The sequence below is a fragment of the Nansenia antarctica genome, assembly GCF_963989245.1.
Source record: "Nansenia antarctica genome assembly, chromosome: 7".
Taxonomy (NCBI): Eukaryota; Metazoa; Chordata; class Actinopteri; order Argentiniformes; family Microstomatidae; genus Nansenia; species Nansenia antarctica.
The window spans coordinates 55,865,311-55,881,281 of NC_137677.1; the positions used below are offsets into that span (position 1 = coordinate 55,865,311).

The following is a 15,971-nucleotide window of genomic DNA, read 5'->3' on the forward strand; positions in this document are numbered from 1 at the left end:
ACATCTCTGTACTGATTTAGTTCAACAGCACTTCTGACACCATGTCGTGTTTCGTAAGTAAACGCGTGAGACAACTGTTAACTATATACCACGTACTTTATTAACCATCCAGTTCCACCATTCATTCCACTCTGCCCGCTTTCCCACTGCGCATGCCTCCCCTGTATCCCCAACTCATTCCCATTGGTCTACAGCATAAGCGTCACACCATATATTAACATAACACCACAGAGACCACCCTCCCATTTTCACCAGGATACTGCACAAGCATTGACACGTCCCTTCACAAATGTATAGTTCACTCCGCTGGGGTATGTGTGTCGGTTGCAGCTTATGGTTTCATTGATCATGGCAGGCTAGACCTGTAGGCGGCGCTGTTACCTTCGTTTTGCGAGGCAGAGTTACATAGACGCTTCTGTTCTGCCGAGTAATTCAAAGGCATGGCAAAGGTGCGAGCAGAAAAAACAGAGATTTGACACGCTAACACTCGGAACACCTGCTAAAACACTGGAAAGGCAGGGAAAGCGGTGACTGGATCACACAATGGCTCAACAGGTAGGCTGCTAGATTACTTAGAGGGCAACGGGAGTTGTTGACCGATGATGTTTGCTAATGTAGTGTATTCTTATTGATTATGAATCAAAGAACAGTTAGTTTAAGATAATTTAATTAGTTACAGGCAGGTTTATACATTACATCTGTTCCCCGTGGATCCTGGGTGAGAAGAGAGCTCTCTGTGTCCCTGTCTCCCCTTTCCCCTCCAGAGGGGAGGGGCCAGCGTGCATGTGTGTCCCTGCTCAACCCCCAAAGGTCCCTGCTGGTCATCTGTGTCCCTGCATGCCCTGGCATGTGTGTGTGTCTAAAACATACCACATATTCATACATAGATCATACATACTACAGAAATATACTACACATCCCCCCTCGGACCACCCAGAGGGTGTTCCGAAACGAAACTACCATAAAACAAAAACAAAAACACAAAACCCCACAAAACATCCCAAAAAAAAAATCTCCTTTTTTTTTTTTTTTTTTTTTAAATAAAATTAAAAATTAAAAAATAAACAACAACAGACAGAAAAACTACACCAACACACAACACAAGAAGCACAATAACACAGACCAACCCAGGACCAGTATTAGGAACCAAAGATATCATAAACAAAAAATAGAAAACAACCAACAATAAAAAGAATTTTGAAAATAACAATCACAATTAAACTAAACACAGTTTATCATGCACAAATCAATACAGAAACTTCCAACGACCGATGTTTTCTTTGTCCTTGAAGCGTCGGGGTCAGAGGTTACTAGCACTTGTACCCAGTTGGAGAACAGCCTTTACCGCTGTCTCAGATTGATAACACTTCCATAGTCAGGAGCTTTCCATTTTCGTTGCGCTAGGAACAGAACCTCTCTCCTAGCTTTGTATAACCACCACATCACTTCTCAACTGACCTCAATCACACGATATAGAAACAAACAAACAATACACAAATAATGACATTCAGTTATCATAACACATAATTCTCCAACAGTAAGCATAGGACAAAGGGAATGCATTAATGCATAGATCTTCACCTCAGGTGAGGACTAGTCTTCTGAAAAGTTCATTAACGTGGACTGAGTGACTGATTTTCCAAAAACAGTCAATGAGGCCCTGCCTTCTAAGAAAGTCAAAAATCATGTCTGCTATAATAGGTGCTCCTATCTTGGCAAAATAAGTTTCCCATGCCCCTAAGACCGTTTCCAGCCATGCTATCATCTGCTGTCCATTCCCGTCGTTCCCTTTGATCTGCTGCTTCACTACCCTATTCATAGTCTTTAATCTTTTCCTAACTGGTCGTCGTCCGTCAGTGTCATTGAGGTTAAGGCAGCCGCCTGGTCCCCTCCCACGCTGATCAAGGTCTGGGGAGTCGCCCTCAGCATCATCTGAAGCATGGTGCAGGCACTCGCCAGCATCCCCAGTAGCACAGGTGTCCAGGCTTTGGACACTCCCAGGCTGGACCTCCAGACTGTCAGCACTCTCTGCTTCGTTGGTTTCTGGTTCATTGGCATCTGGACAGCTTTCCACTGTCCCCTCGGTTTCAGGCACTGCCGGTAATGTCACTGGCTGTAACACTGGCATTGCCACTGGCTCTGGCAACACCACAGCATCTCCTCGTAGCTCCTCCTTCTCAGGTTCTCTGGGGACCTCGGCACCTGTTGGCACAACATCCTGCCTACTCTGTACATCCACCCCCCTGTCCACCACCCGTGGCCCTATTGGGGTAGGGATATGCCCAGACACCACTGGTATACCCACTCTGATGTTGTTTCTCCAACAGACCCCACATTGACCTAAAGCATGGTCAATCTGTTCCATCAAATATGGACTCCAAAACCCATATTTCTTGGTGATCTTGCGTCTTACCTCCCCCCTAGCCACATGTGCTAATCCATGAGCTTCCTGTATTAACATGCCTAATAAATCTGAGGGTGCTACAACCAACCCCTCATGATTCCTCCATAGACCTGTGTCATCCTGACTTGCCCCCCTTGCTAGCCAAACGCTCTTGTCTAACGTAGTTACTCTACTCTGTAACATCAATAAATCCTCAAGTGTGACCATGCCCTGTAATTGCTTTTCATGTGTGACCAGAAGACCTTTACCTGCCTTGTCTGCTCCTGTAATGGCTTTGGCTGCATCCTCTGCAGCCCTGTTACCTTGTGTGACATGTGATGAGTCAGACCTGTGTGTGGCACACTTCACTATAGCTAATTCCTTTGGCTTCATCATGGCTTGTAACAGCTTCATGATCTGTGCGTGATGCTGTATAGGCGTACCATCAGTTCTCTTAAAACCCCGCCCCCTCCATACAGCTCCATTAAAATGACAAACATTATGTGCATAGGCAGAGTCGGTGTACACTGTCACTCTCCGTCCGGTTCCCAAGTTGCATGCTTCTGTGAGGGCAATCAATTCAGCCAACTGAGCCGAGCAAGGCTGAGGAACTGCCTCAGCCTGTTCTACAATAAACTTTGAATTCTGTGCTTTAACTAAGGAATACCCAGCGCACAACGTTTCTCCTACCCCGTAACAAGACCCATCAACCCAATATTCTATATCAGCTCCCTTTAAAGGCAAAGCTTGTAGGTCTGTTCTATGCTTAATCACTCTGGCTGTCGATGGAATCTGAACACCGGATGGCACCGTCACCTGACAGTCGTCAGGTGTGCATTTTACTGTACAGTTCAATTGGCATAGAGCATCTCTCCCTAGCAGCCCTGTTGGCGTGTGTTCTGACACAAGCGTTGACAGAGTTGCTCTCTGTCCCTTGTACTCTAAGTCTACAAGCTCAGTTGTAGGAATCAGCTGTTTAATTCCCTCAAATCCGATTGTCTTCACATATTCTCTAGACATAGGGAGGTGTGTGGCGCCTTCAGGCTTCTGTGTCACCACCAGCTGGCACCTCCCACTCGGATCTTCCGGGCACCCCTATAGGCCAGCTGCTGGGCCTCCGTAAGGGTTCATCACTCCTGGAGCAGGTGTAGTAGGGGGCCAATATCCTCCTCCTTGGCTCCCCCCTGCGCCCCCCTGGGGCCTGTTGCAGCAGGCACAGGCTAGATGTCCATTCTGGTCACATTGGCATAGTTCTAGCACCTCCTTCCCTGCTGCTGTCCATCCCCCTGGTGGTGGTCCTTGGCCAGGCTGTGTGTACATCTGGTATGGAACCGCTTGCACCCCTGGTGGCCCTTGTGGGTATGGATACCCCCCTTGTGGCCCCTGTGGGTAGGATTGGTAAGTAGCAGGATACCCCCCTTGTGGCCCCTGTGAGTAGGACTGGTAAGTAGCAGTCTGCACTCCAGGTGGCTGTTGCTGTGGGGCTAAAGCCTGCACTCCCTCTATGTTCCTCTCGCTTTCAGTCAATTGCAAATGAGTCAATATTCTGAGGGATTCTTCGTCTCGTGCCTTCTGTATCTGAATGTTCTTTCGATATAACTCCACGTGATGAGCTACGTGGTCTATATAAACAGCTTTGTTCATGTGTCGTAGCCCCACCACTTCTGCTAGCTTATCCTTAACTGGGGTAGGAAGCCCTTCTTGTATTTTTTCCCTGATTATGGATTTTTCTAAGGGGTTATCTTCAGCGTCTTTCCCTGTCACACTTCTCCATTGAGAGTGCATACGGGCAATATAACCCCTGGGATTCTCATCCCCCCCCAGTGGCTTCACAATGATATTGTCTGGGTGAATGTGAGTAGGGTAGGTCTCTCTGATTGCTTTCCACAGCCTGCCTCTGTTTGCTGCGAAGAGCTCTGGATCATAAACTGATGTATTGATATATCTATGAAGTCCTGCCTTCATCAATATTTCCTGCATTGTATCCAATCCTGCAATAAAAGCTAAGAGTCTTTTCAGGTCTCCCATCGCGGGCTGCGTTCCTATCAGTATCACGTCGACTTGCGCCGTCCAAGAATGTCCTCCCTCTTGAAGAACTGGGAGTTTCTCGATCACTTCAGACAAATCTGTATGATGCCACGGATGATATTCCATCTTGTTACCCCGAATCAGCACTGGACAGTTCTTTAATGTATTTGATGACATTCGGTGACAATCTCCCTCTTTCTCCGGGCGTCTTCTCCCACCTTTCCTTTCGGCTGTGGCTATCATCTTCCTGACCTGCGCGTTGTAGCCTCCATCTGCATTGTCGTCATCACTTGAGTCTGCACTGCCATCTTCGCTGTCATCTTCCTCGTCACTCCTGTCGTCCCCTTTTCCCCTTGGCTCCTTCTTCTTCTTCTGGGAATGATCCTCCAGTGCCTTAGCATAGGGAGGGGGACTGGGGGCAGGACACTGAGCTATTTTCTGTCCCTCTACCTTAAATAGATCTAAAATAGCTAACTCTAACTTGCGTTTCTCTGATCTAATCTTTCCTCTTTGATGTGCTTTGTGCCCATTGATAAGTATCTCCAATGTTGCAATTAATTGTAAATTAATGCTGCCCTCTTTCGGCCACGGCTGTTCAATGTATGCCCAACGGCTATTCCATTTCGTAGACATTTTGCTAATTTCCCTAACAAGAGGATTCATTTTTTCCACTATAGCCATAGGGGATAACGTAGCCAACATTCCACGATGTTCACTAATATCTTTTAACAGCTTCGTGGAATTCGACCCCATTCTACTTGGCTCAATATGCTGACAATATTCTATATTAGATAAGGTGTACGCTTCTTACAACCCACCTTATTTTGTCTTGTTTGCTAAACAAATGCTAGTCCAATATAACTGTATTAACCATCCCCACAAAAACCCTGCAACTCCAGAATAACAGACTTGCCTCTTGTGTATGTCAGTGCAGTATTAACTTAAATCTAATCTCTGTGTAAGTACTTTATACTTAAATGTGTTTCCTAATTGTTTATGAATGTGTCACTTAATTACTCATTCAATCCTAATTACAGTTCTGGTCAACACAATTATTAAATCACAAAGATTGGTCAACACCTAAGTATTCACTGATTTACAAAAACCCTTTTACTGCTTAATTATCAAATATGTACTATTCTGCTATTCCTTAATCAAACACTGTGGAAATGACCTAACTAAAATAAAAGATGTAAATTACAAATATTAATTATAACCTGTAGAGAAATCGACTTGTTATTTGGAAAAGAATGAATGATTAATTATTAATTACACACTTAAAGAAATCGACTTGTCATTTGGAAGGAATAAAATGATTAATTATTCATTACAATCTGTAAGGAAATCGACTTGTTAAGTGAAAGGAATGAATGATTAGTTAGAATTATTCACTATATCATCATATACATTGATTTAAAACTTATTGAATCAATCAATTGTTTTGGGAAACAGAAAATGAATGATCTGAATAATTAATTCAACTGATAAGTAATTAATTAAATTAATTAAAATAATTTAATATAGAACAATCATTTAACCATCTATTTATTAATGTATCGGACTGTTTCATCGACCTCAGCTGTATCTCCCTGAGGATTCAGTGTTTTAAAATGTATTGTCGTATTTCGACCAGCAGATGGAGCTGTGCTCCGGCTAACGCGCATCGATTGCGCATGCGCCAACTCTTAGCCAAGGCTATGAATGTTTTAACCGTAACTCTAAACTATTTAAAATACCCCGAGATCAATTCACCATATCTCTATCTTAAATACTATAGTCTATGTAAAATGATCCGTAAGAAATAAGGAATGTAATTAATCAGTCAGGTTCCTTTCCAAAGGAATGCTTTCCAAAGGAGTGCCTGTTTGCAGAGGCAAGAAGAGGGGGCTACAACCCGTCTCCCCTAAAAAATCACCGCGTGTTTGTAGCCTGCTCCAAAACAATCTCTCCAACACAACTTGTTTTCATAAACGATTACTTTTCACGACACAGCAACATCAAGACTATCTTTCAATCCAGCCCAACTACTATTTATCTCATTCAAATATTCCACGTTCACGTTTCCCTCATAAAGATGGCCTCTGTGTGTGTCCTTTAGACTCTCTGACCCACTGCAAATGGCCGCCCACACAATAGCGTCCTCTCACACAGACAAAGAGAAATGGCGTCTACAGTTCTGCTCATATGTTTTTCACTTCTACAATATAAAACAGACTACCCAGTCCTCCAACACATAAACACAACCTCACCGAATTTTACACAAACACACACACGATATTCCAATACCGTACAAACAAATCACATACCATCAAAACACTATATTTTACAAAAAACGGGCTACCAAGTCCGGCTCTCACCACCCATCAAAGATTTATGAAAAGTTTGCTTCTGTTCCAACAAGATTACCGTTACACAGATTCTTTTGACTATAACTTATCTGAGATTCACAGTTTATTTTAAACACACCAATCGACTAGAGAGAGATTTCTGCAGAAAATCTGCCCTCTTTGTTAGATTGAAGTTCGCAAAACACTGCAAATTAAGTTACATTAAACTCCTGGCTGGCTCGCCATTTACTGTAGTGTATTCTTATTGATTATGAATCAAAGAACAGTTAGTTTAAGATAATTTAATTAGTTACAGGCAGGTTTATACATTACATCTGTTCCCCGTGGATCCTGGGTGAGAAGAGAGCTCTCTGTGTCCCTGTCTCCCCTTTCCCCTCCAGAGGGGAGGGGCCAGCGTGCATGTGTGTCCCTGCTCAACCCCCAAAGGTCCCTGCTGGTCATCTGTGTCCCTGCATGCCCTGGCATGTGTGTGTGTCTAAAACATACCACATATTCATACATAGATCATACATACTACAGAAATATACTACACTAATTTATAGAAAAAGTTATAGTAACAAACCAATATCAAGTAATACAGTGTTACCTTTTTTTGCGTTTGTAATCTACCCTTTCAAACCCTCACTTTACCCATTTAGTTGGACCATGGCGACCTGAAATTATTAATTTCTCCACTCAAAGTAGTTGGAGAAGCAGCAGGAAGAGCTTCGATGTCATCAGCTTCTTTCAATGTTATCAATTCCATAATAGGATCTGGAATAATAGGTAATTAATGCAATGCATTTGAGGCAGCATTATTGGCAGTTTCATCGCCGCAGAAAACAATAAACAAGGCCAATAATCAGATAATAATAATAATCAGGCTATAAATAGATAGGCATAAATACGATTTATGAGAAGAGTTATTCATGTGATGCAGTTACTACAGTTTATGAAACACTTCCAAAAACAAGTAACCTATTACCGGTAGTTAAGAAAATGTTCCCACTTAAAATATGGGTGATTGAACACTCCGTCATAGCTCGTCAACAAGCCCTTCGGTTGTAGGCCTTTTCTGCATCATATGACTATTGCCATGGGGTTTCTACCCCCACCCATGTCTTAAAATATTTTTCTATTCTGAACTTCCAACATTCCACAAGAAAGATCACAAGGACCCAACCAGTTCTCTCAACTTCTGAAACAAAATCTAATCTAGACACGATTGTGTCTGTTACATTTCCAATTGTGATATGACATGTGATATGACAAATGTACACAAGCTTCATTTTTATGCATTTGCTCAGGTTTACCATACGCCTTGAACCAGGCAGGCCTTCCCCTTGGCCTGTTACTCCTGCTAGTGGTAGCGTTTATTACAGGTGGGTGTATGTATGGTTATGATGGAACTTTAGTGATAATGATTGTACAATGTGTGTACAACTCAAAAGCTAACATTTATGGTGGTATTCTTCAATGCAGACTACTCTATAATCTTGCTGATAAAAGGAGGGAATCTTTCAGGGACACAGAGTTACCAATCACTGGTACGTAGAACTTTCGGGTTCACCGGATTTTTGGTTCTGTCTGCATTGCAGTTCCTATACCCTTTCATAGGTAAGTACTTATCTGAGATTTTAGGATGCTTATCTTAAAATAAGCTTTACCTTACAGTATAATCATGATAATGTATGTGATTTTACTGTGTATTGTAACAATTCATAACTTTTATAACAATTATTTCCATAGCTATGATCAGCTACAACATCATAACTGGTGACACGCTAACTAAAGTATTTCAGAGAATACCAGGAGGTAATTTTTAATCTAAATTACATTTTGAATTGCTGTTGCATTTTCAGTTTTACAAAAGTAAAGCCTTTGTTGATGATAACTGTCAAACTGGCCAGATTTGTAATGCAGTTTAATTGTTTCCATTTATCCTGTTTTCAGTTGGTCCAGATCACATCTTCGCAGACCGACACTTTGTGATATTAATATCCACCATTCTATTTACACTACCTCTATGTCTGTATCGAGATATATCAAAGCTGGGAAAGGTAGGCGAACAAGATTGAGGTTTGGATTGGTTCTATGTTGGGAATTGTTGTCAGAGTGAAATGCAATACCTAGCAGCAGGACTGTTGACCAGACACTTGCTGAATTCCAAATCGACTTCCATGGTACTTGTGCCAATCTGAAAAGATTTGATTGGTTTAAGTAATGTGGTATTTCGCCTTGCCATTCATTGGCTGGGTGGATTTTTCATCATATTAGGTGGGGTTGTTTTGGAATTCAGAAAAAGTCATATTGGTTTAGTCCTATTCTGTAGAGTTAGCATGTTAGCATGCAGCAACAGTTAAGCATGTGTCTGTGTGTTCCCAGGTGTCCTTTCTGTCCATGGTGCTGACTGTTGCCATCCTCATCATAGTCATCATCAGAGCAGCCACCTTAGGACCACACATGTAGCTACATAACACAAATAACAATTTGTGCTTAATTGTATTTTGTTAACCACATGGAGGTAATAGAGAAAACATCAAATATAAAATTGGATCAGATTATATGTCAAGTAAGCGACAAGTAATTATCAACAAACAGTAGTTGACAATGACTTATAAAATATGCTTGCAATGACTTTGTGTCCTCAGCCCCCCTTCAGAGAATGCATGGGTATTTGCAAAATGGAATGCTATTCAGGCAGTTGGTGTAATGTCTTTTGGTGAGTTCTCTCCCTATATTATCATATATTCATATGTAAATCTTTCTTATGTGAACATTTAGGTCATGTTCTCACATGAAAGTCCGAATCGAGACCCGGAGCAAGTGGATGAGTTCGCAACATTGTTGCATAAATAATTTCTCTGATTTGCGTTCTCACAGCCCTTTATGTAAACGAAGTAACGTACGCAATCGAAGCAACAGACGTGGTAGTTGATTGGTCAGAAAAATTGAGAATTGCCCGTTGTCCCGCTCTTATCCAGATCAACACGCGTGCGCTGTTGTTTTCCTATGGACTGCCTCGGGCAGCGTTCTCACCAAAAGCAAAGCGAAGCAAAGTGATGGATGCGTCGTTTCTAACCGAAGCGAAACCACCCTTCTCAAGCGGAGCATCCGTTGGTTCTTTGCTGCGGGAGCGACTTCGAATGCGCGTTCTCACAGCTCCAAACGACGCAGAGCAAAGCAAACTTTATCCTAAACTCTGTTTCAAGTGAAGCAAATGTTCTAGTGAGAACACCCCCTTAATTGAATAAAGCTGCTGGTATAAGAGATTAAAAAACTGGTAACACTTTTCATTAAAGGGGCGATCTGGGATTGGTACATCAATGTTTAGAATTTTAAATTCAAGTTGTTTTATTGGATAGAAGAGGAAGACAGGGTATATCAGCAGTGCATGGGCCAGATTAAAACCCACGCCAACATGGGCATATAGTATGTGCGCACTGTAGTCCATGGTGCTAGACCACTGGACCACTCCAGGCCACTGAAAAATAAAACGTATAAATGCATAATGAGCTTAGTTTAACTGTCTTACCTCATCAAAACTCAAAATATAAGCTTGTTTTATTCAATGTAATTGTAAACAAACACGTATAGCTTAAAAACTAAAGGTTACAAATGTAACACAGGTTCTCTGAAGGAGATGAAGGAGACTCCTCCCAATGGGACACACACTCTTGTGTACCTTTTGCTGAAGACCTCTAATCAATCATGCCTAGTACAGGCCGGTGATGCTTGCAAGGAGATCCCGGCCATCACTCGTCTCCCGTAGTTGCGTTTTCCGGGTTCAGAGCACCGCTGGCGTCCGCGTTGTGACTGCCGCTTCTTTTTCCCTGTCCTCGTCCTGTCTTAAAGTGTTTATAGTCAGCGTTTGCTTGTTCTCAACGCCTACTTTGTTTTGTGTGCTCCCCTTTGCCCAAAAGTCTCTGCTTTTTTATTTTGTATATTTTTTTTATCGATCTCTGCTGCTTCCCCCCCGCCACCATCCGCCATCCACGACTAACCCCATCACTGGATTACAAATTCCCACTGGATTTACACTTCTCTGCATCATCGCTGCATCATCATCGTGTTGTTGACCGACCCGCTGCACGCCGCTTTCAATCAACGTTAGCCTGTCGTGCTGTGCTACTACCCTCGTCCTGGGAGGTAGTCACCACTCCCTCTCCAGTTCGAGGGTTGCCATCTCTGCAGGTGAGTGTCAGTTCTTTGCAACTTTCACTCACTGCTGCAGGATTTGGTCGAAACCGGACTCTACACTACCCTGAAGGCACAAACATCCCCTCATTCTGGACTAACTCTCGCTCCCCTGTCATCACCACATACCGCACCACTAACCCTACAAACCTCCGCTCTCTCCCTCCCGCTCCCCCATCCATCTCCCTTGCACTGTTGAACACTCGCTCTCTCTCCAACAAATCCCCTGTCATATCCGAACTGATACTGGACAACAACCTCGACATACTTCTCCTCACTGAAACCTGGCAACAACCCTTGGACTACTACTCTCTCAACCAGGCCACCCCCCCTAATTACAGCTACACCGCTAAATCCCGCGTCTCTAAGCGAGGGGGTGGTCTCGCTGCTCTGCACAAACACACCCTGTCACTGTACTGGACCTCAACCTCCCACCCATGTTATCCTTTGAATACCTCGCCTTTTCACTCCCCAACTCCATAACTGCACTTCTACTCTACCGCCCACCAAAGCCACATCCCTCTTTTCTGTCTGATCTCTCTGAACTCCTCACCATTGCTTCTTGCCTTTCCACCGCCTCTTACTCACTGGTGACTTAAACATCCATGTCAACCAACCTAACTCCAACCTCACATCTGACTTCCTTTCTCTCCTTGACTGTTTCCATCTCACCGAGCACATCAACTTCCCCACCCATGTAAAAGGCCATACACTCGACCTCGTCTGCTCTGCCTCCCTACCCATATCCAACTCCCACCCTCTTCCATTGCCACTCTCTGTCCACTACTGCATCCTCATCTCTGCCCCCCTGCCCCCACCGCCACCACCCCAACAAACGCACCATCTCCACACCGAAGCCTACAAACAACACACCTCCTCCTACCATGACGCACTCCAAGCTGCCAAATCCGCCTACTACTCCACCCTCATCAACACCACCAACCGAAACCCCCGCACCCTCTTCTCTACTGTCAAGAAACTACTCCAACCCTCGGACAATAACACAACTTCCTCCCCTGATCTCTGCAACTCCTTACTCCACGCCTTCAACGGCAAGATCTCCCAAATCAACAGCTCACTGACTGCCTCCATCTCCATCTCCTCCACCCCCGCCCCCCCCGCCGTCATCTTCCCCCCAGCTGACTACACCCCCCTTACTTCTCTCACTACTTTCTCCCCCGTTGACTCCTCCCACATCACTACCATCATCACTGCCTCCAAAACAACCACCTGCTCCCTCGACCCCCTCCCTACCACCCTGACCAAGGCCTGCCTCCCTGCCCTCATCCCCCACCTCACTGCCCTCTTCAATCAGTCACTATCCCAAGTCCAACAACCTGTATGAACCCCTTCAGTCAAAACTCAGCCGACCGCCTGCTCTCAAACACCCGTGACCACATCACTCCTGTCGTCCACTCTCTCCACTGGCCATCAAAGAACGTATCAAATTCAAAGTACTCCTCCTCACATACAAAGCCCTCCATAGCCTGGCCCCCCCTTACCTGACCGACCTACCCACCGTCCTACCCATTCCCTCTGATCCTCATCCACTGTTCCCCTCACTGTTCCACCCTCAAAACTCAAAGGCTTCGGAAACCGTGCCTTTTCACAAGCTGCACCCCGCCTCTGGAACTCTCTCCCTCATCCACTCAGAGACTCACCCTCACTCTCCACTTTTAAATCTCACCTCAAAACACCCCCCCCCCCCCCCCCCCCCTGGACATTGCTGCATTAATTGTTCCCTGTTCGTTAACTTCTATGTGCTCATGTTATCTGTTGCTTGTTGTTTCTGTGTTTTCTGTTTCCCCATATTGTCAGCGTCTTTGAGCCCTGGAAAAGCACTATATAAATACAATTAATTATTATTATTAATAATGGGATGCATCAACCGCACCCTTTCATCCAGAGAACCACTCTTCACAAGCTCAGTGGGAGAGGGGCAATAGGGTGAGGGGTCTCCCTACATGTGTGGAAGGAACTGAAGATCAAGATTCACCAGAGGGCCCCCCCGGAATCTTCAAGATTTGAACACTGTCTGTGTTGAAGAAAAGGCCAAAATCCTACCTGATCACTGTGAGAGATTAGTTTTCGTACAGGAAACATCTTGAAGCTGCCATTGGAAACAAAGGCTTCTCCACCAAATATTAAATACATTTCAGTTAGTATGTTCAATACATGTTCAATAATTAATTAATTAATTTTGCCATTTAGCAGACGCTTTTATCCAAAGCGACTTACAATTACGAATTACAGGGACATTCCCCCTGGAGTAACTGAGGGCTAAGTGCCTTACCCAAGGGCACACTAGTAGTGGTGTGGCTTCAGGCGGGATTTGAACTCACAACCTTCCTATCACAAGTCCAACTCACTATCCACTAGACCACCACTACCCCCCTGTTCAAGTCATTCCCCTTTATTGCACAGACTTTTTTATGGATTGGAGTGTTACAATTCTTTAGCTGTGTAGTTTTATTGAGTTAATACCAATGTATGGTCTACATTTCATGTGAATAGCTGCAATGGGAATATGTTGAATTAAAAAAACTGTTGAATATGTATTTGCCCCACTGTATGTTACTTGAATAATAGCTGTTTTCTGTGATACCCTTGTGTCTTGCAGCATTCATTTGCCATCACAACAGTTTCATGATTTATGGATCTCTGGAGGAGCCTAGTCTGGGTAACTGGTCTCGTATCACCCATGTCTCTGTGGGCTCTGCGGTGATCATCAGCGCACTGTTCGCAACCACTGGCTATGCTACATTCACTGGCTACACACAAGGTAGTAAAATACTGTAACAGATAATACTGTGGACTACAGCAATATCATGGAGTTAGACCAAAGCACATCCATATACTGTATGCAGCCTGAGATTGTCTTTAAACAGAAAATTGTGTCTTATTTTTTAGGTAATATCTTTGAAAACTACTGCAGGAACGATAACCTGGCCACATTTGGCCGCTTCTGCTTTGGGATCAGTATCATAACCACATTTCCTCTGGAGTGTTTTGTGACACGTGAGGTACAATAGTTGTATAGAATGACCCCTCGTCGTGTTAGATAAGATACTATTGTGTAGAAGTGAAGTCATCCCAAACTAATTTAAGTGCATAACCTATGGGACCTCTTCCCCTAATGTTGGATGTTCATTCTATACATTGCAATTCACCTTTATGACCAGCACCTCATTCTCTCCATGTTTTCAGGTGGTAACCAATACCTTTTTTAATGGAACTCTTTCCAACCCTGTCCATGTTGCTGTCACCTTGATTATAGTTACAGCGTGCACAGTCGTATCCCTGGCCTATGACTGTCTTGGTGTGGTTCTGGAGTTAAACGTAAGTCCAGAAATTGTTAAATTGTTGTCTCTTATTTTACTGCCTTTGTTTAAAAGAAAATTAATAATAATAATGTTTACCTTTGCGAGACATTTCTGTGTTCAACTTTTGATAGTGATTAGGTAGAGTTTGCCTTTAAGGACATTTTAAAGTGATAACAAGGTTGCCCTTAGTTGTCTATTTTGACCATATAGAGCTAAATGGTTTGTTGTGTTAATTTTTGATTTTGATTTTTTAACCATGTGTTTTAGGGAGTTCTGAGTGCCACACCTTTGATTTTCATAATTCCATCAGCTTGCTACCTCAAGCTCTCCCCAGGCCGCTGGTTCCAGGGTGAAAACATCATCCCATGCATCCTTATTCTGGCAGGTGTCTTTGTCATGATAACTGGTATGATCATGACTGTCCTGTACCCCCAAACCTGCTCTCATGGTGATGAGATGTTCTACTGCCCAGACACCAACGCCTCCGTAATCACCAGCACCACACCATCCATAGGAAGCTCAACTCTGAACAGCCTGACATGATTTAATGTAGCCTTTTCATCTTGTGCCATTTATTTGTAGTATGGATATGACTTTGCATGTTCATTGTATGTATTGCTAATTTCATAGATTAATCTCTGAAGAATAAGTGCCATATGCAATATCTCTGTGTATCTCTATATAAAAAAAAGACAATTAACGTTGTGGCTATCATGGTTGTGCCTTATTTTTAATATAACAGTACAATTATTGTATAGGAGGCTACCTCTTGTACCTCCAAAAAACCTGCCACAAGATGTCGCTACAACTTTGATACACAGAATAATCCTAAAAATGGGTCTCTGGAAAACATTCATATCCTCTGGCCTTCGCAGGTCACGAAGGTTGCAATTACATGCCCTGTAGCCTAAAGGTGCAATTTCGTCATCCTTACATTCACTGTAGGCTACCTGTAAACATGTCATATTTAGATGCAATAGTCAGGGGGATCGAGAAAAGCATCCTTGATGGCTTTCAAAAAGACTTCACACAATTATTAATGTAGCCCGTCTCAGTGCTTATGTGAGAAATATGAGCAATAATAAGTAATAATAATAATTATTATATAATAATATTATATAATAATATATTATTATATATTATTATTATTAATAATAATAATAATTATTATATATTATTATAATAATATTATAATAATAATAAGTGGAATCATAGTAGGACCACTGTACATCACATAACGATTTTAGTCGTGCTTTATCGACACAATGAAGGCACAGAACTCGCTAATCTCTCTGGAACGGAGAGATGAAATCACCGCGGGAAGGAAAAAGTGCATAACTCGACGCCCCACTGAAGGGGTTGTAGGAGCACCCCGTCCCACTGAAGGGCTTGTAGGAGCGCCCCACTCGCTCCGCAATGACTCCACCGATACGTTTGACTTTTACGATACGTTTGATGCAGTTGGTGCGCATTCAGGAATAGTTGGCAACGTTTGACGTTCGTTAGAGACGTGTCACTTTAGAAATGTGTTGTGCAATGTGCTGGCTTTATTACAGTCGTTTTTGCTCCCGGCTTTTTGAGACAGAGTTTTGGACCAACAACTGTTGTGGATCAACAACTGGAAGTGGAAATTAAAGTGGGAGTTCCCGATTTTGAAAGGACGAAGAGGAAATATGGATCACTGAACGAATTAAAACTCTAAACGGTGTTTTG

At 43.2% G+C, this 15,971-nt stretch overlaps 1 protein-coding gene across 1 annotated transcript; it reads left to right on the forward strand.

Annotated features, from left to right (window-relative positions):
- Nucleotides 1–486: 486 nt before the first annotated feature.
- On the forward strand, nt 487–14,801 carry slc38a11 (solute carrier family 38 member 11; the record flags this gene model as incomplete). The annotated part of the gene is made up of 12 exons (XM_080536944.1): nt 487–555; nt 7,398–7,524; nt 8,046–8,120; nt 8,221–8,355; nt 8,488–8,553; nt 8,692–8,798; nt 9,124–9,203; nt 9,390–9,460; nt 13,556–13,717; nt 13,846–13,958; nt 14,143–14,274; nt 14,526–14,801. Exons 1-12 carry the CDS (start codon nt 544–546, stop codon nt 14,799–14,801), a joined length of 1,356 nt encoding a protein of 451 aa, XP_080393070.1. The 5' UTR covers nt 487–543.
- Nucleotides 14,802–15,971: the final 1,170 nt, after the last annotated feature.